The following is a 22,816-nucleotide window of genomic DNA, read 5'->3' as shown; positions in this document are numbered from 1 at the left end:
AATACTTTTTTCCATCTCCTTTCAAAACCTAATTTTTGATGACTGTGTATACTGTGCATGTGTAGTAGTAGCTTTGAAGGATGATAATTCAATGGTGAGTTTCTCAGTGGGGAAAAAATTAAAATGTAAAGCCTTCTGTTTGTGTGGTGAGTTGCTATATCACTTCCCACAGTATGACACAGCTTGAGGCATTATACGTGACATAAAAACTCTTCATTAACATGTGTCATTACTGTATCCCACTGTGAAAAATGGGTTATACTAGTTGGCCTGCTCATAAGTAAACCTTGTTGTAGGAGAGGATTTTTTACTCATGTGAATAAGAATTAAATATTGAAATGTATTTTATATTGTTTTATCATTACACAATACAAGGAAGTAGATTGGAACATCTCTTTGCTCTTAATGTCTAACACAGTATTTGATGTCTCTTCTCCACTGTCTCTGTAAAACATCTGTTCAACTTTTCTAAACAAAAAGCCAGGAGAATAAGTATATACTACACATCAGAAAAGGAGAGAAATGCAGTTGACTTTGACAGGGAATTTACTGTCTTTTATAAATTCTGCACATCACCAGACAAAGTCCACCTTGTCTAGGAACAGGTCAGGAGCTACCATACCAGTACTCTGTCATCTGCCTCCATAACAAAAAGGGTGTTCAATGTCAGGGTGACATACTGCATGTCAGGATCTGACTCTGCTAAAGGTTCTTCTTAGCCTGGCTGCTGGCTGTGGAGTGCTGGCTGTGAAGGTGCAGGAGAACACCTCACCTGGTGGCCTTTTCTTCTAAAGGATGGCCATTAGAGCCCAGGCACAGGAGGTTCTGGGGAGGAGGTATACAGAGTACAGTGCTAACAGCACAGTCTATTTTTGTTTTGTTTTGTTTTGTTTTGTTTTGTTTTGTTTTTTGTTTGTTTGGTTGGTTTTTTGTTTGTTGGGGTTTTTTTTTTGTTTGTTTGTTTGTTTTTTTCTGTAATGTAGTAAGTGCATAATTGATCTCCTGCCTCTCTGGTTCTGGAAAGTTGTTTCAAGGTGTATTTGACAGCTGGGAAGAAAGCAGGATACAGAGATTGTGCCAAAACCACAAAAACTAAGGACATCTGGAACCCGATTAATACAAATTAAGTGTGCCCTGGAGGCTGCTGGTCCTTCGTTGTTACTTGAACTGAAAGGACATATGTAAGAATTGCAGTTTGAACATGAATGTCTTTTGCCCATAATGTATTAATTTGATACCATATACCATTATCCAACGGACTGTTATTTTCCCGTCAGAAAATAATCTTCTGACAACAATGGACGCTTGGTACTCTTATTTGAAACAATACAGTACAGAAAAGGTACCAAAGCTAATTCATGGACTATTAAGAAAACTATTTGTATATTACATTAAAAATTGAATGTAATTCAATAAAGTACTCAGCAGAGGATTCTGGATGGGAAGGCATGTCCTTGTGTGAGGTAAGAACAGTTAGAAATGGTTTATTAGAAAGAAACGAAATTCTGATTGATCAATCTCTGTACCACATCTTAGGTACCACACACCATTATGTAGTTATCAATGCCATGTCAGTTCATATCTCATTGTGTTAAATGCAGACCCAGGGCATTCCCAAGAGTGGACATTACTGAGCAAGCAATTCCTTTTTTCCTTTTTTGATTGCTTCCTTATTGTAATTATGGTAATGGATGATCACTAAGCTACTTCTATAGGAATAAATGTCATAAACACACAGAGAATATCAGCTCTTGCATTTTTAGCTGGTCTCTCCTCTCCTCTCCTCTCCTCTCCTCTCCTCTCCTCTCCTCTCCTCTCCTCTCCTCTCCTCTCCTCTCCTCTCCTCTCCTCTCCTCTCCTCTCCTCTCCTCTCCTCTCCTCTCGTGTTTTTCCCCCTTCCCTTCCCTTCCCTTCCCTTCCCTTCCCTTCCCTTCCCTTCCCTTCCCTTCCCTTCCCTTCCCTTCCCTTCCCTTCCCTTCCCTTCCCTTCCCTTCCCTTCCCTTCTTTTCTTTGCTCAGTTTTGCCCTCCAAAAGAACAGGATTCATTTTGTTTATCTTTCTAACTTGGCAAAACTGAAATGTGACTTTCAAAAATGAAGTTATGGCCTCATAAACTTGTAGTGGACTCTTCTGTTAAGGTAGCTTTTGTGACTTGTTCACTGGCAAAGCTAATATTATTTTTTTTCCGTTAAAGCAGATGTAATTACTACCAAAACACTGAAAAACTTGATGCTCTGAGTAATGTTCATTTTCACTAGCCTGGCTGAAAATGAGCCAGATATTTCTTAGTGTCACACCTGTCACGCAGCTTCTGCATCATCAATTTATCTTCCTCCGAGGGAAGGTTAAAGATGCAGCCTTTCATTTCATGGTGTGCACTCTTTGGCTCTGCACAAGGAAGATAAAGCCTGTCAGAAGGAAGTGGTGAGTCATTGGTATTCTTCTGGTTTCTTCAAGATCAGCTTATTTCACAATCATAACGCATTTTTTCAATTCATTTGCCCTTCAATCCAGACAGAAAACATAATATTGTATAAACAATAACTGACACATCAAATACAGTTGGTCCTGGCCAATATTCATATATCCCAGTCTGTTGCAAGAGTGAAGGGTTTGGTATATCCCATTTTTGCTACATCCACTTCTCAGCAGATCCTTTTCTCTTGCTGCTTTGTGATACTGAGGTTGGAAGAAATTTATTTCATTATTTTTTCCCCTTCATTGCCCTCCATGTTCAATACTCCTGTGTTACTCGGATATCTTTGCCTATTCTCCATCATATGTTAATAAGCATTTGCAGTCAGCAGCCACTGAAAATAAGCATCATAAATTCAGTATACGTAATCTATTCTGGATAGAAGTGGGAATGCTAGGACGTCCACTAGATTTAAATCCTTGATGAGAAGGACTGAAGTGTAATTTCCCCCTTTCTGTCACAGGTTCATCTATGTCAGCTTTCTATTTTGGTAACTATTTCCTTTATTGATTGCTTTTCTTGTTTTTCACTAATTGCTTCAATAATTATAAAGGGGTTCATGAATGCAAGAGGAAAATGAATTTATATTAGCCCTAATCATCGATCTTTTATGGCCCTCAGCTGGAGCATGCCAGAATACTGAAAAGAGTAACAATAGTGTGGCTTTAAAAGCTGCAAAAATCCAGATCTTCCTCATCAGTAAGAGAGGAATGGTGCTGAACTTTTTCTGAAAGTTATTCTCTTTCTTGGGCCCGTGTACACCCCTGGTTGCTCATCAGTTCAACTAAAATGTTAGAATCTTCTTTTTATTATTACTAATATTATTACTAATTATTTCTAGTATATTCCTACTATGCTGGTAACCATGGCTACAAGAAGTCTAGTATTCAAGTACTCCAGGACTCTTCTGCTTTGATTTTGCTCAGAGTGCTTCAAGATTTTAACACTGTCTTCACAATCCCAATCAGAAAGTTGAGTTGTAGTTTTTGGTGGGTAGTTTTATACGATTTGGATGGCTCATCTCCTACTAAAAGTGGATTGTTTACTGGAGAACAGATGGAAAGCCTGAGGCCACCTCTCTCCCTGCCCTCCCTGCATCAGGGTCTGAGCACCAAGTGCAAAGCAGCTGGCAGAGATCCAGCTTCCAAATGCCCATCTCAGCTGAGCACTGCAATCATTTAATGTGATGTACAGAATAATCGTGTAAAGGCTCCATCTCCATCATGTCTCCAAGATGAGGGCAGCAGAGAGAAGAGATTGGCAGACTCCAAGATACAGGGGCATTCCTAATGCACAGAACCTATCATGATTGCTGTGAATAATAAAGGTTTAGGAAACATAAAGGAGAGCATGGGGAAATGAATGGAGCATGTGATACACACTAAAGTATAGAAGACACTTGGTAGTATGTCGGAGAACTCAGACTTGCCTTATGGAAACAACACTTTGAATGGGGAGAATGCCAGAGCTCCTCACAGATGAGGAGAGTGGGAAAGGGCTCCTGACATGATCCTCATCCCCTGAAAAGATGGAAATTGCAGAGCTTCCCCTTACCATCTCAGGCTCTGTCAGAGGTTGGAGAAGGCTGTGCCACACCTTCCCACATCACAGGATGGGCACTGGAGGGAGGGGGGAAGCATACCCTCCATTGCTTCAATTACAGAAGGAGAATTATGTCTCCTGAAAATGCTGGAAAGCAAGTCTTCTTGCACAGAGGTAGCCAGACATTGGGCATGCTCATTTGCACATAAATGGAAGAAGTTCAGCTAAGGGCACTGAATGCTTTTGGACACACATCCAAATTCATAACCGCTTCTCTGACACTCCCCCTCACCAAATACTTAAATAAACTGACAGAGTTTTAGAATAGATAACCTGGACTCCATCCTGGGTCCCATCACTACACTGCAACCCTTGGTATTTCAGCTAATAGGCTTTGGAGAAACTATAGTGGAGACCGAGATGGGAGAGCTTTAAGGAACAATCAGCAAAGCCAACAAAATAGTAACTTCAAAAAATATAAAAGGTTTTGGTAGCAGGCTTATATATTTGGTTTTTAGTTGATGTTTCTTGTGTTGGGTTTGTTGGGTTTTGTGGTTTTTGTTGTTTGTTGGTGTGCTGTTGTTTGGTTTTTGTTTATTTGTTTTCATAGCAAGATAATGTACTCCAGTTAATTGTGTACTCCTTCCTGAAACGAGAACATCAGAAGTACAACATGTTCCCCAAGCTCTCTGGAATAAACATTATACATGTTCCCCTCGAGCATTTTCATTAGGATACTTGTCTGCTGTCAGTTCATGTGACTTCCTACATAATTCATCTAAAAAGCCCATACAAACCAGCCCCTCTAGGGATGGCAGGCAACCTTAGAGGGCTCTAGGCCCAAACAGTGGTGCGTAGATTGTGGCTGGCTCTAAATTTTCATTTCCCTGGTAGATTTGCAATATGGGCATACCTTTATTGAATATATTTGTTTGCTAACCTTGGTGTCTGTGGGTGAGAATATGCTAGAGACTATTCCAGGTTAGATTAATGTTTGTTCTGGACATAGATGAGTTAGTAAAAGTGACCCTCTGGATATATATTCAGAGTGAACTCTGAGGTATGTCAATCAGTGGGTGCAACCTGAAATGTATTGAGTACCACAAACATCAGGTTTAGCTTTCTTTTTTTTTTCCTTTTATTTAGCATTTTCTCCAGGGTACAATGCGGTGTTACACAGGTGTAGCCATGTTCAGGCTGAATTCTTTGGAGAAAATACATCATGCTGGATCTGACAGCTTGAGAGATGTGAGACTGCTGTGGCTGCATGCCCTAGGTCCAGCCAGTACAGAGGCTGAAGGTGTATTTCCAGCAGGCTTGTGCACACAACACACATGTACAATATGTATATGTGCCTGTACACGTGGCCAGCCACACAGACCACAGACAGACACATGAAGTGCTCACACAAACACAAACACCACCAGTACCCTCATCCCACTCCGCACCCTGGCAGATCATCATGGTGGTCCACTAGTGAGAACATATATCTGTACAGCCATACATGCAGTGTGGGTCCCTCCATCAGCTGGGCTTGTACACTCAATCTGCCCATGGATCCCAGTCCCCCCCAGTTCTTGACACCTGGACATACAAGTGTCCAGTGTTGGCCTGTGCTCATGGGTTTCACACCTGGACAGTGGGTCTGAGACTCTCCTGGGACAGCCCTTGGAGGGACACAGATGTGGTATCTCTTCTTTTGAGCCATTAATTTGGGTTGTCACCTGCCTTTGTGCCCCTGTGCACCTCTCGATCTGTGGACATTGGTCTTTGACAGGCTGATGGCTCTTACAATAAGCCTGGAAGCAGCCAGGACCAGGATTTTATTTGGGCTGTACCACCTGTCTTCATCTCTCTGTGCTCCTTTGTGGATGTGCAGATGAGCTTTTATCACACTATTTAATGCGAACAAGCTAGTTTGCACAATGGTATCATCACAGCAGTGCCCCCATATTACTTTGTGCTAGCTACCTAGGCTTCCAGCTCTCAGCTGCATTGGCTGTCTGTGGCTATGTATTTCTGAACCCCGTTTCATTGTGCTCTGGAATACTCCTTGTAAGCTGCCCACAAGAGCACACACAGGCACCCCACCATTGTTGCCTGGACAATTATTTGAAGCTTTTACATGTTCAGAAGTGCAGGGTCACACTGCTGCCAAGAAGGTTAGTCTCCTGTGTCTTTGAAAGTTTTGTTCTTTCATGGTTGGTCTCAGTCTTCCTGCTAGAATCAAGTCCTTTATTAAACTGATTCTCAAGCAGAGTCTTATCTGAGAACAGAGGTGGCTCTTTAAGCTTGTACCTGATCTTTTCTCAATGGATAACGTGTTGCAGAATAGGTCTTACTCTTAACTGCTTCTTCTTTGCCGTGAAGGTGCATTTCACTATGCTTGGTTATAACCAGAATTGACATATAATTTTTTAGGCAGACTTGGAGGGAAGTAGTGCATTATAATAGTGTCTTCATTCTTTATAATTGTGTGTTCACCTTTTTAAGCTTTGTAATATTCACTTTGAAACCTGCATGCTGAGAGATGAGTTAAAAGTGGACAGCTTTGCCCAGGCAACACTGGTCTTATTCTCTCCTTCAGTAAATGACGGTTTAGAAGTGGTAGCAATCCAAATCTCTTTATACTCTATTGAACTAATAAGCAATATTTTCAGAATAAGATTTTATGAATTAACAAGTATCACAAGGCATTTTCTAGGAGCAGAACTAGGTAGCAGGGTAATACTGAAGCAGTGTGCATATGGACAAATGCCAGTGTGAACTGTTGAACTTTGCCTTTCCTTTAGGGTTCAGTTTTTAAAAAGTAGGACTTTTGTTTTCAAAGCAAACTGTGTTTTTCATATAATATTTAATTCCATCAAACAAAGGAAAAAAGCCTCCATGTTATCTTTGGCAGTCTTCTGTCATAATAGTCCAAAACTCTTTTGGAGATGTATTGATGCTACTTCACAGTACTTTGAACCAGTAGTGGAAAAGATGAGCAAATAACATTGCTTTAATTAGCTTCCAGCAAGTGTTCTTTTCTGATGAGGGATATGGCAGTATTGCTGTACAGGGAGAACAAGTTTTGTGTTGATCACTGAAAGTAATGGATCATTGAATTCCTGCATTAATCTGCCCCTCTGGTGTCTATACATTATAAAAATTCAAACATATTGCAGATTGCCTGACTAGCATACAACTGGAATGTGAAAGATTTACAGGGTAAATTACTATTGACATACACCAGGGCATGAGACTGAACAAGAATTGCTGTATTCAGCTTACTGCAAACAGCAGCTTTGCCTTTTCATGTCTTCAACCTTCCCGAGGCTAAAGTTCTTTACAAAAACAATGGTTTATGTTTTGGATTAATCAGAAACCTTGGTCATTTGAAAGGTCATGTATGCAAGGAACAGCAAAAATCTCTTTTTTAAGTGGCCTGTGTGTTGGCTTTTGTGGAAAATTGTAGGAATCAAAATCTATAGAAGTCATTATTGGAACTGTATATCTAAAGAGAAAACATAACAGTGCTAAGCCTATTATATTCTTTTAATCCAAGCTCCTACTAATATGGGGTTGGGTGGGGATACACTTGTCTGATTTTCACAGTCACTTGCACTTGTGTACTACTGAGTCTTTTGCAAAACATAAACGTTTGGAATTGTTATCAAGGACAAGATCTGTTCTCTTGTTGCTTAAAAAAAAATGCTCAAAACTAGAAGATATAAGCAAAGAAGATAAAGAAGTCTAAGAATAAAATAGTTATCTTCCATAATGAGAAGCATTTGAATGCACAGGCTCATAGTTCAGAGAATGAGAAATCATATCTGGCTGCAGTAAAATAAAGGGGATTAGATTCTTAAGCAAAGTAACTCATGTAAGGCTATGAAATGAAAGACTGCAAACTAAGGCTGAATGAATTATTTTTACATGGGTGTCATGATATTTCTTCAGCTTGCATTCTTAATTTAACCTTTTCTTATACTTTATCTTTGCAGAATATGCAGTTAATTCCTTCTGTAAAGCTTACTATCTTTACTGTACATTTTGCTTTTAAAATGTCTTCAATTTCTGCCTGGCATAAGGGGAACAAATTGACCCTCAACTTCTAACTGTTCAAAGCTAAGCTCTTTTAGAGTCCTTAATGGACTAACATCCTCTGACGTCTGAGTTACTAGTATTTGCAAAGTTGCTATGGTGACAAAGGCAGTTCTGGTTAAAGCAACAACAACAACAACAAAATTCTATGTTGCTTAACCACAGATTCCAGAAGAACTCAGCATTGTTCCGAAAGAACGTTTCTGCCAAAATGAATGTGCGGTGCCCTTTATTTTCTGAACTGTATCTTTACTAAAATGTAACTGTACAGAGAAGTCTGACCTCTGCTTTGGTCACAATACCTTGTGATCACCTACTCAAATTACTATAAAACAGATTTAAAATAGCACAGTGTCCATTTCCTGAAGGAAATATCAGGGCAGGCCCAACGGAACAATCTGCTACACAAAATGCCTAGGGCTTGCTTCAGCTTCTTTTTGGTCATTCTGATGAAGCAAAACAACCCTGAAGGCAGTGTGATCCTTCACCTTAAATTCCTTTTCTTGGCACTGTAAACCCATCACACATGGCTGAGAGGTGCTTGGGCTCATGCAGCGAGGGCCTGGGCCTGTGGGCAATGGCATTAAACCCAGGCTTACAAAGATAGCTGTAGCAGTTTTTGCTCATGTCCATCCCTCTGGTCTTGCAATAAACAAAGTCATCTGGGAAATTTGATCCATTTTCTGGTTTTCACTGGAAATGGTTGTCAGACTATTAATACATCATGGTCTTATTTTGCTGCATGAAATATTTTGCAGATAGGGATTTGAGTATGTAGGCATAACCACTGTGTTATGAGAAGGGGTCACTAGTGAACTTAGCACCCAGACAGACCAGCTCAAAAACTTGAGTGACAGAAAAGAGAGAGAGATGTGCTAGGTCTTTTTCTCTCTCCACAAATCATATGGGAACAGAAGAGATATAAATGTCCTACCAAGCACTTGCCTCAAAGCCTAAAGTTAGGCATAATCACAAGCCCAAAGCAAAGGGTAGGCGCCTAGAGTAAGCTTCCTGCACCCTGTGTCACTTTCAAGGGCAGCTGCTCCTCTCAGTTAGTAGGTGGTAGCAAGCAACATCACTCCTGAATGAGCCTGGAGCCAGAATGTGGAGCTTTCCTCTCTACAGATCGGGTCTGAGTATCAGCAGAGTGGTGGTAGTCAGCAGCTAAGGGTGATCCTAAGTTGCCCACTAGCATGCATCACATTCAAATTGCAGAAGAGAGCTTTGCAGGGTAAGCTGTTTTACCACCAGCACTCAGGGTCCCATGGTGTTTCAAGGCCTCAGACAATCCAGTTCAGCTGTAGTCATGATCATGGCTTGTATGATTTAAATGGGAGTTGAATTAAAGTTCAAACTCGGTCCCTGCCCATGGCTTAATAATGCACAATGTAAACACTGCTCTCATCCTGGTAACTCAGAGACCTATAGTGGAATGTGCTGGAGAGAAACTGCAGAAGGAACACAGAATGACTTTGAAGTTTTGCTAATAAATTTAGATGCTTATTTTGAAAGATGAGAGATAAAAAATGAAAAAGCTGTTGATTTTCTTTCAAAGCTTTGGTTTTAGATGGTAAGGTTTGCATTTAAATGTGAAAAAGCTTTTTTTTAATTGTGTGGGAGAAAGTGTCACTTCTTCTTTCTAAAAATATAGGAAAAATGTTGATGGCAGGAGAAAATATTGAAAGACTGTCTTGTTTTAACAACTGAAAGTAAAACCTGTGTTAATACTATTTCTGTAGTAATAATTCCTGACAGATAATCCTTAGTTCATTTGAAATCCAGAATTAAACAGAATCATGTTACCCTACATGTCAAAATCAGTATTGTCTTTTTTGTCTTGTTACAATTCTGTTTGAAATTGATTTAATCAGAATTTGCTTTGCTTTGACTTCTCTCTTTCTCTGTGTGTCTCTCTTTTAAGGTCAACTCAAATCAAAACCTACTCTTGGGATAATGCCCAGGTTATTTTGGTTGGTAACAAGTGTGACATGGAGGATGAACGGGTAATCTTCACTGAGAGAGGCAAACATTTAGCAGAGCAGCTTGGTAAGAACCTAATGACAAAGCTTTATGATTTCTTGTGAGAATGTCCATAGTAATGTCATTAGTTGCTACAGTACTTGTAATGAAATGTTTGTGATACATTCACTGCAAAGAAATAGTCATACACTGCCTTCCTTTAGTTTGTGCAGGCTGAGGTCTGAACCATAATACTGTATCATCATTAGAAGAGCCTTGTGTCCAGAGATGACCTTATGCAGAGCTGTGACTTGTCTGTTATGTAAAAGTGTCCACAAGACCAGTGCTGGCTCAGAGGCTGGCTCAGAGTAAAGACACATCTGAGAAAACATTCCTTATGCTGCTCCTGAAATAGGAAGAACATTATGGTCTTTGTGATAAGCTGCAAGTTTAGACATGTGTCTCTGTACATGTTACAATATGTTTGAGTAGTTGCAGCTATAGACAGATATGTCCTATCCAGAAAAAAAAAAAAATAAAATAAATTAAAAAAAAAAAAGAATAAACACCAATAAACCAAATAAAAAAAGGAGAGGAGGAGAGGAGAGGAGAGGAGAGGAGAGGAGAGGAGAGGAGAGGAGAGGAGAGGAGAGGAGAGGAGAGGAGAGGAGAGGAGAGGGATTCAAAAAATGTAACTGTATACTTTTACCTCAAATTTAGAGCAGGCACTAAAATGTAGGGCAATAAACATAAATTTTCAGTGTAAATTCTGATGGTTTTTTAAAAATCACATATCTAATCTACATTTTTATTCATTGAACTATTTTCCTATAGAAAGAGATTAATGCAGTGATTTGACAAGGTATCCCCAAGGTCATGAATTTAGCAAGATGAGAAGGAACTTTGCATGTTGTACAGTCAAGAATACTCATCTGTGAGAACCAATGCTTGCCAAAAAAAAAAAAAAAGGCAATAGATATCAAAACTCATGTTTCAGGCTTTAGAACAAACCTTGACTCCCAGAATTTAGAATTCAATCTTTATGGAATCAGATTATCCTCTGTTCCCATCTTGATCTACTGTTGGGTTTTCCTTTCTCAGATATACATCCTGTGGCTGTCACAAGGGCAGATTATTGTATTGGATAAATTGTGGCTCTGATCCAGTATGTCATTTATGGTTCTCAGATTGTGCACACAAATGTTTATATGTTTCCCATATAGCTGCAATAATTTCTTAAATCTGCTCAGAGGCTGTGGGTGGTGGTGTCAGGAAAAGCAGAGCAAGTTTCCCTGAATTGCACTAAGTGCTTTGGCTGTGTTGTCCAGTTTGAAGGGCGTGAGTTTTGTGAGTTTGAAGTTTGTGAGTTTTGGGACTGTCTTTATTTTCTTTGCCAGTGAGTTGATAACATCTCTTGCAGGCAAGTTTTTAAAATAACAATATAGATTTTTGTATCAAGCAAGATGTATTTTAAAACTGTGGGTCCTTTTAATGTCATGGTCTGCAACATAGACTATAGCCACAATTGCAAGCAAGCACAACACGAGGGCTGTACAAAGCTGTGAAACACTGTTCTCAAATGTGGTTTTATTTTCGGCCCTGGTTTATTTGAAGTCACTGAAAAATGAATACATGTACATTTTGTGCTGGGCTTTCAAAAGGTCAGAAAAAGCACTGGGCATTTGGCCCTCCGGGAAACATGATGTCCTGTTGAGAATGGGAAAATCATGCCTCTTCTGTGGCTGCTGACCTCTTTGAAAAGTGTGGCCTTCAGTTTTATTAACAAGGTATAATCAGTGCTGGTTTATTTCTCAAGTGTAACCCAAACAAGTTGTTTAGACCAACCAGCAATGGGTCTCATTCCCTACAAAGGTCTGGCTAAGCCAAGCCAGTCAGGTATCCTATGGTAGCTCCAAGTACTTGTCCCACAACACTCCCGGGAGTTCACAAATGAAAGAAGATCTGACCTTGAAGGGAAATTAACAGGATGTTTATGAAGACAAAATTTGTCTCATTTCCATTTTAGATTTTTTTAAAGTTTGTTTTTAAGGACTGTTCTGGTTTAAGCTGAGCTGGCAACTAGGACCACATAGCTGCTTGCTCATCCCCTCCCAAGTGGGATGAGGGAGAGAATCAAAAGGGGGAAAAGGAAAAAATACTTGTGGATTGAGATAAGAACAGTTTAATAGAGCATGACACTGGCGATACCACCACAGATCACAGCTGCAAGCAGAATGCTACCTACGGTGATGGCCAGAAGTAGGTGCTCTGTGAAACGTATAAAAGGGCAGACACACCGTGATACTTTCCCAGATTGTAGCAAATTATATTCTTGGATCTCATGAACCAAAGGCAGTATCTTTATATTCAGTAGCCTTTTCAGAACTATGGACCTGTCCAGTGATGTCTTTGAAACCACACAAAAACATACAAAATATGCACAGTTTATCTGAGTTACCTGCTTCTGCTTTGAACTGGTCACTTGCTAGTTTTATCTGATGTTTCTTCACTGTTGGATTCTGAGAAACAGTGAACAATTGTTTGCTGTTACCTGCTCTGCAACTGTTGGTTTCAGAGACCTCTATCATACCCCTCCTTTTTCTCCAAGCTGCACTATTTCATCGTTCCAGCCACAAAGACAATCTCACACCTTAGCTATTCCTTGTCACCCTATTCAGTACTTTTTGTAAGTGGCACATGCTTTTTTTCAGAAATTAGTTCATGATTGTTTAACGTGTTAGCATCATTAAAAGAGTAATGGTAGAATAAGATTAAAACAGACGGATCAAGTAAATTCAGCTGAGTCACATAACTTTACCTCACAGAACTATCATACCAAGAAAATACAGAAATGTGACGAACAAGCCGGTAGAGAGAACCAATTAATGTATTGTTAATATTGACACAGAAAACAAAGCAAACACATTTTAATAAGTTTGTTCACTCATCCCTAAACAAAAGGGTTGTGGAACATAATGCTTATGCTATTTATCCCTTCATGAATGTTTGCTCTGAGCAATACACGCATTTGTTATTGAGCAAAACCCCAATATATTCTGCACTTACATGCTTTAAAGTATTTTAGTAAAAAAGGCATTAACATCTTGCAATCAAAATACATGCACACTTCCCAGCTGCATTACTCACACAGCTTTTCTGACATGTTCATCTTGTGCTTCTGAGCTAAGTTCAAAGTTTCATACATTCATAAAAGTTCGGTGACACTTGTCAGAACAGAAATATAAAGAATGACTCACAGATGGCATGAATGTCTAAGTTCCTTTTATTCGTGGTCTGTATGACATATTGTGATCTACATTCTGGCAAACGATTAGCAGGCAGAGGTGTGCACAGACCTTTGAACAGACTCTGAGTAACTGCTCATGCAGATGGGCAGTTGCATAGTTTGTCATACAGTTTCTCCATTATTTATATTTTGCTGTGCTTGCAAGTTAGGTACATAATTTTGTATGTGTTCTTTGTTTGCTCACATGCTTCTGTACAACTCCCATTTTCTCTGTGTGTGCTACAGATTATTTCAACACTCATTGGTTTTTAATTGCAAGTATTGTCATTACAGACTATGTTATATCTTTAAGACCAGGGCCCCTAAGGTTGCTGCGGAAGTACCATCCTGTCATAGGCCCAAGTCATACCTCTTGTGCTCACGTTGTACCAGGTACTAGGGGGGTACTGCAAGATCTACCCCAAATATCTGGTCATGTTTTCTGTCAGGTTCTGTTTGTCCTGTCTGGGAGCACCTAGCATGTCTGAGCGTGCCTTAGGGTGCATTCTCTTGCTTTCTAAATGTATCCTGGAACACTATCTCTCCCAGAGGCCACAAACGAATGTCAGAAAACAAAACAAAACACTTTCTGGGTGAGCTCTCACATTCCCTTCCACAAAGGTTGGCAGAAGCCAGCTGTCATGCTGCATTCAGGGCCCATGCAAAGGGCTCTGTGTGCTCCATGCCCCAGTGCCAGCAGTGGCCAGGATTTCACTGTGCCCTGAAGCTTGTCACTCAGAGAGGTAGTCATTTTACCCCTCGGATTTTAACACATACCTTATTTTGCATATTTTGGGGTGTTTTTTTCCTTTCCATCCTTTTTCTTCTCATCTTTTTTGGGCCATTTCTCCCTTAAAGTCTTTATTTTCAGCTTTTTCTTTCTTTCCTTCTCTTGATTACCAGTGCTTTGAAAATAAATTTCACAAAAATGGGAAGAAAATTTATCGCTTCAAGCCAAAATTATTCTGCCTTGCTTGTTTTATTTTCATTTTGTTCTTGGCTCAGGCATGTATGTACATAAGGGTCATGCTGGAGATGCTAGAAACCTGATTCAGGGATGACTAGATTTCTTCAAATTAATCCCATTTACTACCCCAGCAGGGGTGAAAGTGGAGCATTTGTCAGTGTCATGTGCTTATATAGGGTGCAATTCAGCATCCAGCACTTCTGTATGATCTGACTAAGCCTGCAAGACCAGGTCTGCTACTGAGATGGGGCAAGAACATATCTGATGTCTGAATCCTGCCAGGGCTGGGGCACAAGACAGCAGCTCCCAGCATCAGGAGTGGAGCCAAACCTCACTTGTCTTGAGGTATAAGCTCTGGGGGGTAATGTCTACATTAGACATCTGTGGGTACACTGGGGATATTAGACATCTGTGAGTTTAGGCATTAACTGAAGAGGCATTTTTAGGGCTGTAATTTTGGCATCTGCATTGGGAATCAAGTGGGACTTGGCACCTCAGCACACAGTTTGCTAGAACAGTAAGTTCTGTTTTGCCTCTGTGGCTGGCTGGAGGCCGGGGTGCAGAAGGCAGGGTCACAGGCAGTTTCAAAAGCATGGACATATGGCTGTGTCTAACTTTGCATTAAAAATGAAAATAATTGGGTTGTGCAAGAAGATGCCTATTCATAGTTCCACCCTTCATCATTTTTTAGCTCTTTTTAAAGGGCAAATCTTAGTGCCAGGGGAATGAGACAGATAGCACTGACAAACACCAAAGTATTTCATCTAGTTACAACACACACAGGATACTGGCAGAGCAATTAAAGGCTCCTTTTCCCAGGATGTTTTTTTACAGGAGGGAAATGCCAGCCTGCCAGTACCTTCAGACACTTGGAGCTGCATTACAGGAAAGCTTCTTAATGACAATGGGAAGCAAGGGATTGTGTTTGCTCAGCAAACAACAAACAAAAAAAAATATTTGCCAAGAATCTGATTTATTGCCCAAATGTACTCATTTAAAAAGTATCTGGAAGCTACAATCAAAATCAGTACAGCTGGAATTTATATGGAAGGCTTATGTTCTGAAAGACTGGAAAAGGTGTTTGCTAGAGCATCACCAGTAACTGCCCCTCAAGTCTCTCCGTTCTGTCACAGCTCAGACTCCCCCTTTAGCTTTTGTTTTTCATAAATCTTGACACCCTAAAGGTGAATTAATATCTTAGCATTTCTGTTATCAATCTTTACATTAGCTCTATCCAGAATGGTGCTGAAGCACTGCTCTTTGCTGAGATAATATTAGCAAACTTCTATCTTGGGGTTTATTTTTTTAATACTTTTCTTAGTGTAGTCCAGCCCTTGTGCTTGTTTGGTCAGCAGAGGTTCCATCCAAGTAGTCTACAAAGTAGAGCACAGGATAAACAGATCTGGTACCATAATTGCAGGTGTAGGAGATGCTTTGAAGAACATCAATGGTCACCAGCTACTTTCAGCCCAGTCTCCTAGGAGACTTTGCAATCATGCCATGTGTGTTTGTCTCTCTTTCAGAGGCAGAAGTCTCAAAGATGTTAGCAATTCTGAGGTAGTGGACAACTGAGCAGAGGAAGAAGGCCTTGCAGTTGCCTTGACTGGCAGCCTGGAATGTGAATGCAAACCTTATTAGATACTATTCAGAGCAGACAAGCAGGTGCCTGCCAGTGCCTCCTCAGAACTGCCTACAGGATGCAAATCCAAGAAGATAAGGCATCATTAGCTCATCTCCTTTATATACTATGACATCGTTGAATGATTCATTCCCATGGTTTCCTAGATTTTGCCTTTGTACACCATTGAGTTACAAAGGGAGTAGCTTCCCACAGCCACTTCTTACTCTGACGTTGCAGTCGCCTACTACTACTCCTCAAAATACTGGGTTGAACAAGGCACAGGCAAGAGCAGCACTATGGATCGCAGTTCACGTTTATCTTCATGGAAGGGTAGTTATTGCAGGAACACACCTTTGAGGACATCTGTTAAACTTAACAAAACATCAGGCGTGGTAAATAAAATTTTCTTGGTGTGGACAAACACTTTGAAAACAGATTTTCCTGATCAGCTGGTGAAACATTAACACAGCTCTTGTTTGTAATGTCTGTGGAACTGTGCTTAAAATTTACTAGATAGTATGTCCTCTTCGTGTCACTTTTTCTCAGGAAGATGAGAGGGTGCAGAATGTTCTTCCCTTTGCATATTGCTGTCTCTTCTGTTCTTGCTTTCTTCCTGTTTTTTTGAAAGCTGGCATAAACAAGAGTTAATGAGCACTGATGAAGGAACCTCTGCTAAGGCAGGACAAGTGTGGGACAGAGAGAGAACAAAGCTGGTTAATTCAAGCTATTTATCTGTTCTAGAGAAACTATGTAGTTGGCTCTATGTGCACTATAGCTCATCAGGCGAACAGTAGCAGCATGCCGGTGTCCTCACCAGCTCCTGCTGCTGTGTGACTCTTTGGGGGCTGCTGAAGACTTGCTAGCTTTCTCTGAGTTGGTTCTATTGGGAAGAAGATAGATGAGGGAAAGAGACATGGTGTTAAGGGCAGCAAAGGGAAAACAGAATTAAATAAAAAAGAGGCATTTATATTATAACGTCATGATGGATTTTCCACACGCATTGTTCATATGTTCAGTCAGCACTTTGATATTTTGGATATTCTCACTTTCAGCTCTGTTGTGCCTTACCTACCCACTTGCCTCTTGGGCTTTGTCATATCTTTGCGGTAATCTGTTCTGCCCAGTCTCACCCATGTTGGCAGTACAGATCATCATGAGTGGTGGGAACATGGTGTTCTTTGAGCTCAGATGCCCTGAGCATCACCAGGGTTGCCTCACATCAGGCTTATACTCACATGGAAAATCTTTTCTCTCCGTTAATAACAAGAAGAGGAAAAATCCTGGAGAAAGTCTTAAAAAAATGTAGATCTGAGGCCCTCACATGCAGGCATTTTAGAGGCTTAGGGTCTCTAAGTTCTATTAGTAAAATAATTGCAAGATGAGTCGAGAGGAGAGGTCACAAGGAAAATGTCTGCAAAACATTCCATTACAAAATGGAAAAAAAACAGAGTTCAGACACACCCTTCCACGAAAATACTCCCTAGCTCTTTGTTACACAAACAAAGTTTCTGTTACAAAACAAAATAAAACAAAACAAACAAGCCAAAAAACACCCACACACACACGAACAAAAAAAAAAAAAAAACCCCATACCAAAAGGAAGGAACACCACTCAAAATTATAACACCACTCTAATTTATTGGGATATCTTGCATAAGGTAACACTTATGCGAAACTGAATCCCATGCACAGTACAGTCAGTTGCTGTCCAAGTGGCAAGAGGAGCCTCTGTTTGAAAGGTCTTTGCAATGGTGTCTTCAGCTGCATCAGATGAGACTCTCTGAATGCCTGTTCTGCTGAATTCTTGTAATCCAGCTGGTTCTACGTGCCCAATACACATTATGATCTGATGGCAGTGATTACTTTAAACTGTGCACAAAGCATCTCTTAACTGGCTTCAGAAGACTGTTCTATATGACCAGTTCTGCATCTGTAAGAATAGTTTCCACAGACAATCTACATGTGTCTTACCTATGTGCAGCTGAATCTATTCTACAGGAAGAACTGCGTGGGGCAACCCACTGGCATGACACTTTTCTCTACTTAGGGTGTTTTTCAGCAAATTTACTCATATAAATAGTTCCTATCAGCTGGTGTATGCACAACAGGGCCTGCCTGGGCGAATCTCCAGGACTGTCCAAAATGCCCATCTGTACAGTTCCTGTAAAGAATAAAGCAAACACTTTGTTGTAGAGGCAGTTGGGAGGCCAGTCACTTTCTCACAGGTCAGTGCATTGTCTCGTCTATGCATGATCTAGTTAGGCAATGTCCTGGATCACCCAGGCAATTAATGACTAAGTTGATAGGAAGTGCATGCAGGTATAGCCTGATACCCAGCTACAGCACTACTGTGACTAACATTTCCTTATATCAAAATTGTAACTGAAATTCCATAGATTTCACCACAGTTGTGTCTATTTATTTTATTTTATTTTATTTTATTTTATTTTATTTTATTAAATATGCTTGTGCTTGAACACCCTGTAATCCTGTCTTTCTGGGATAATGGATACCTCTAAGTTTTTCATGGTGTTCTTATGCAGAACACCCTCACTGGGGTAGTGGGCCTGTTTTCTTGATCCTGTTCACATTTCACTATTTCCTGACATCAGTCTCTTCTCTTCTTTGGGACTCTTTTTCTTTCATTTTCTGCTTTTCTCTTTCCAGATCTCTTACCTACCTGTCATATCTGTCATTTCAGGATCATCTCATATACCAGTAATTCTGTCTTCTCACCTGTAAAAACTGCTCCCCTCAGAAATGTCATTAAGATCCATTCTTCTTCCTATAGTCTTCTCCAAGGCTTTGGTGTACCATTCCACATTGGCCCTCAACCCTTCTGCCCTCTAGTCCTGTTTGCTCCTCTTTGGAACCAGCTGCTTTCCTCCTGCTTATTGTGGAGCAGGGACTACCAGTTGTGGAAGGACCTGACTGTGTTCTGTGCTAGAGTTGCAGCCGGGTTTCAACACAGAGCACTGAAAATGTGGAGGATCTTCCTCCCCCAAACAGTTCCCAAGCTATCTGAAGAATCTTCTCCTGCATGGAGCTCTGCAGGAGGGCTGAAGCCACCAGCAAGTGAGGCTACACAGGCTTTCCTCATTCTCATTCTAGTTTAGAACAAAGGAGACATGTAAGCCAAGCTAAATTAAACAATCAGATGTAGATTCAAACCTCCTCCCAGTATACAATTTATGTACAGGGTCATTTACTATGCATAGCTTTCCTGTTTTCTAGAAAAATGTGGATAGAAAAAGTTTTGCTGGGTTAAGAACTGGCTGGAGGGCCGGGCCCAGAGAGTGCTGGTGAATGGGGCTGCATCTAGCTGGCTGTTTAACATCTTTATTGATGATTTAGATGAGAGGATTGAGACCATCAGCAAACTTGCTGATGACACCAAGTTGGGAGGGAGTGTCGACCTGCTGGAAGGCAGGAGGGCTCTGCAGAGGGATCTGGATAGACTGGAAAAATGGGCTGATTCCAATGGGGTGAAGTTCAATAAGGCCAAGTGCCAGCTGCTGCACTTTGGTCACAACAACCCCCTGCAGCGCTACAGGCTGGGCACAGAGTGGCTGGAGAGCAGTCAGACAGAAAGGAACCTGGGGATACTAATTGACAGGAAGCTCAACATGAGCAATCAGTGTGCCCAGGTGGCCAAGAAGGCCAATGGGATCCTGTCCTGTATCAAAAATAGCGTGGTCAGCAGGACAAGGGAAGTGATCCTTCCCCTGTACTCTGCATTGGTGAGGCCACACCTGGAGTACTGTGTTCAGTTCTGGGCCCCTCAGTTCAGGAAAGACATTGAAGTGCTGGAGCGGGTCCAGAGAAGAGCAACACGACTGGTGAAGGGACTTGAACATAAGACCTATGGGGAGAGGCTGAGGGAGCTGGGGTTGTTTAGTCTGGAGAAGAGGAGGCTTAGAGGTGACCTCCTCACTCTCTATAAATACCTGAAGGGAAGTTATAGCCAGGTGGGGATTGGTCTCTTCTCCCAGGCAGTCAGCAACAGGACAAGGGGGCATGGGCTTAAACTCTGCCAGGGGAAATTTAGGCTGGATATTAGAAAGAAATTCTTTACGGAGAGAGTGGTCAGGCATTGGAACGGCCTGCCCAGGGAGGTGGTGGACTCGCCATCCTTGGAGGTTTTTAAACTGAGATTGGACATGGCACTTAGTGCCATGATCTAGTAAACAGACTAGAGTTGGACCAAGGGTTGGACTCAATAATCTCTGAGGTCTTTTCCAACCCAGTCGATTCTGTGATTCTGTGTGATTCTGAACCTGTGAGGTTATCCTTACACTTCTTTCAGATATTAGTAGAAGTTGTATGACTAGACCCTGTACAATATTTATACCTCTTATTATCTAAACTACCTATGAACACTAACTTAGGCTTGTGTTTAGCTCCTGTGCATTTAAATGATTAATCACTTAGTGACATTTCAGCACAAGGCACCTTATGAAAATTAAAAATATGAAGAAAATTCAGAACAGAGTTAGATTTTGCATTGGTTATAAGTGCATTCTGGGATATAATACCAAGCTAAATATAAATATCTGCCTTAAATCTAGGCTACTTCTCAAACATAAAAAGCTACATGGTAAGCAGTTATAGGACTGCATGCGTACATTACATCCTGTTTAGGTAGCATATAGAATACATAGGACTGACGTGATCAAAGTAGTTGCATTTAAATTTCAAATGGCCTTTGCAACAGAAAGTTAGTCCATTAACTGGAAAACACAAACATTAAAAAAAACCTTTCTTCCACTGAGGGTTCAAGTGATTGATATTTTCTTACTGGGATTTTTCTCACAATAAAACATGCTGGTAGTAGCATGTTGTTATACAGATTTAATCAGAAAGAATCAAAATATTTGTGGAAATGCTAAGCCACTTCTCTAATATTACCAGTCGATTAGATGTTTTGTGAACTGTTTCAATATTGAATCCTTAAGTAGTGGAAAGACAGAATTAAGAGAAAGTTTTAAATTACCAGGGAACCCTCAGGTGAGCAATGTGGTAACTGGGAGAAAAGGTAGAGCACGGGGGAAAACACTTAGAAAACATAAATTAAAAAAGACAAATATTTTGCAAAGGAAGCAAACACTGGGAAGATGCAGCACTAACAGAAGCCTGCTGGACCAGCAAGTTGCAAATATGGCCCAGATGAAGGAGGCAGACGTGAGAGATGAAACCTGGGATGAATAGGGGCAGAGAGCTTAGGAAAGCTGGCTCTGATTATAAAAGTGTCCCTTCTGGGTTAAGGAAAGCTCTGGTTTTTTGCTTTTGGGATACTCATGCAAACTGATAGATAAAAAGTCCTTCTATATGAATTAAGGAACTTTTTTTCCTTCTGTGTGTTTGTATATTTTTATTATTTTAGTTTGTGGGATTGGGAGGCCCTTTGGTCCCACAGATTCACATCTAAATTAAGTAGATATCAAATTGCAGAAATCTTTCGTTGTCTTGCTGGTTTTTTATCTGCTTATTTCCAAATACAGTTGGCTACTTTAGTACTAGGTTAATGACACAATAGAAGTGGCTGTTTCCAGCTGAATAATGCTCAAAGTAAAATAATAGAGATGGAGCAGTAGATTATTCCTTCCCGGTGGCTGGTTATAGAGGGCATTTCCAAAATACTAATACCCACAAACTGATGTCAATTTTTAGACTAAACTGTTTTAAAGTAGAATTTGTCTAAGAGAATGTATTTGGACCAGTACTGATTTTATCTGGGTTGATATAAAGCAAATAACACTAGTGTACTTTGATTGTGTTACAATTCCAACTGCTCTTGCAGTATCAGTCTTTTTAAGTTTGTGCTCTACATGTTTGTTTTCTAAGCATCTCTCAACTCTTCGTCACCTAAGAGAAGTTTGTATATTTATTGGAGATACCAGAATATGCATCGAAAATAAATGTATTGTTTATTTTCTTAGGATTTGAATTTTTTGAAACAAGTGCCAAGGACAACATTAATGTCAAGCAGACGTTTGAGCGACTCGTGGATATCATCTGTGACAAAATGTCGGAAAGTCTGGAGACGGATCCTGCCATTGCTGCCAGCAAGCAGAACACTCGGCTAAAGGACACCCCCCCTCCACAACAGCCCAACTGCGGCTGTTAGTCCCGCTATCAGCAAAGGCAGCTCCAGTGTGTTTAGTTGCCAACAGAGTATTTATGAATGGTCTATATGCCTTTATTTATACTATCTTATTAATTTATTTGGGAGCAAAGTCTTTTATTTTACATCAGCAGCTGGTTGAGTATGCATATGGAGTTGGAGAGGTTATTAGTTTGAAAGCACGATGCATTTTTTAGCATCTGGCTTTTGCATGCAGGATAGCTGTTAGTTTCTCTTTTCTTTTTACTGTTTTGCATTACAATTATTTCAGCTGGTGCCATGTCCTCAGACCGCTTTTGCCTGGAATTGGCTCTTGCTTCATCAATTTCAAATTATATAGTTGAATCCTTAGGGTAGTGGCCAAAGTGTTTTAGAATAAGCTTCCTGATGCTACTTTTATTTTTGCCTGACTGAAAATCAATGTAAACATATTCCTCTAGTGAGTCAATCACTTATTCTGTCCAGATCATTTGAATAAGGGACATTTTCTGAGCATGTTGCCTTGGCAAATCTACACGCATCATGTTATACATCACAGCTGGCTAGAAATTACAGAAGTTGGAAAGAAGTTAGCTAGTAGACCCAAAGCCACCAAGCTTTCCTATAAGTTTCCAACTGGATGTAGGTGTTCAGTGCAGATCCTCAGAGATATTAGGTACTTCATCCTGTTTGGATAGCTAGTATGTTTACATTTCCACACAAGATGCATGCCTATCTAACACCTTTCTGAAATTGGACTTAATTTCTCATTCCAT

General features: G+C 40.4%; 1 protein-coding gene across 1 annotated transcript in view; it reads left to right on the top strand.

Annotated features, from left to right (window-relative positions):
- Positions 1 to 22,064, top strand: part of RAB3C (RAB3C, member RAS oncogene family) — a gene marked incomplete at both ends in the record, with an annotated part of 114,125 nt that extends 92,061 nt beyond the window's left edge. The window contains 2 exons of the mRNA XM_080362651.1: positions 10,026 to 10,150; positions 21,877 to 22,064. Coding sequence (XP_080218777.1) covers positions 10,026 to 10,150; positions 21,877 to 22,064 — 313 coding nt within the window. The remainder of the gene's footprint in view (positions 1 to 10,025; positions 10,151 to 21,876) is intronic.
- Between the last annotated feature and the right edge of the window lie 752 nt (positions 22,065 to 22,816).

The sequence above is a fragment of the Nesoenas mayeri genome (genome assembly GCF_963082525.1).
Source record: "Nesoenas mayeri genome assembly, chromosome: Z".
Classification (NCBI taxonomy): domain Eukaryota; kingdom Metazoa; phylum Chordata; class Aves; order Columbiformes; family Columbidae; genus Nesoenas; species Nesoenas mayeri.
Note: the sequence above shows the minus strand (reverse complement) of the source record. Positions and strands in the feature narration are given on the sequence as shown.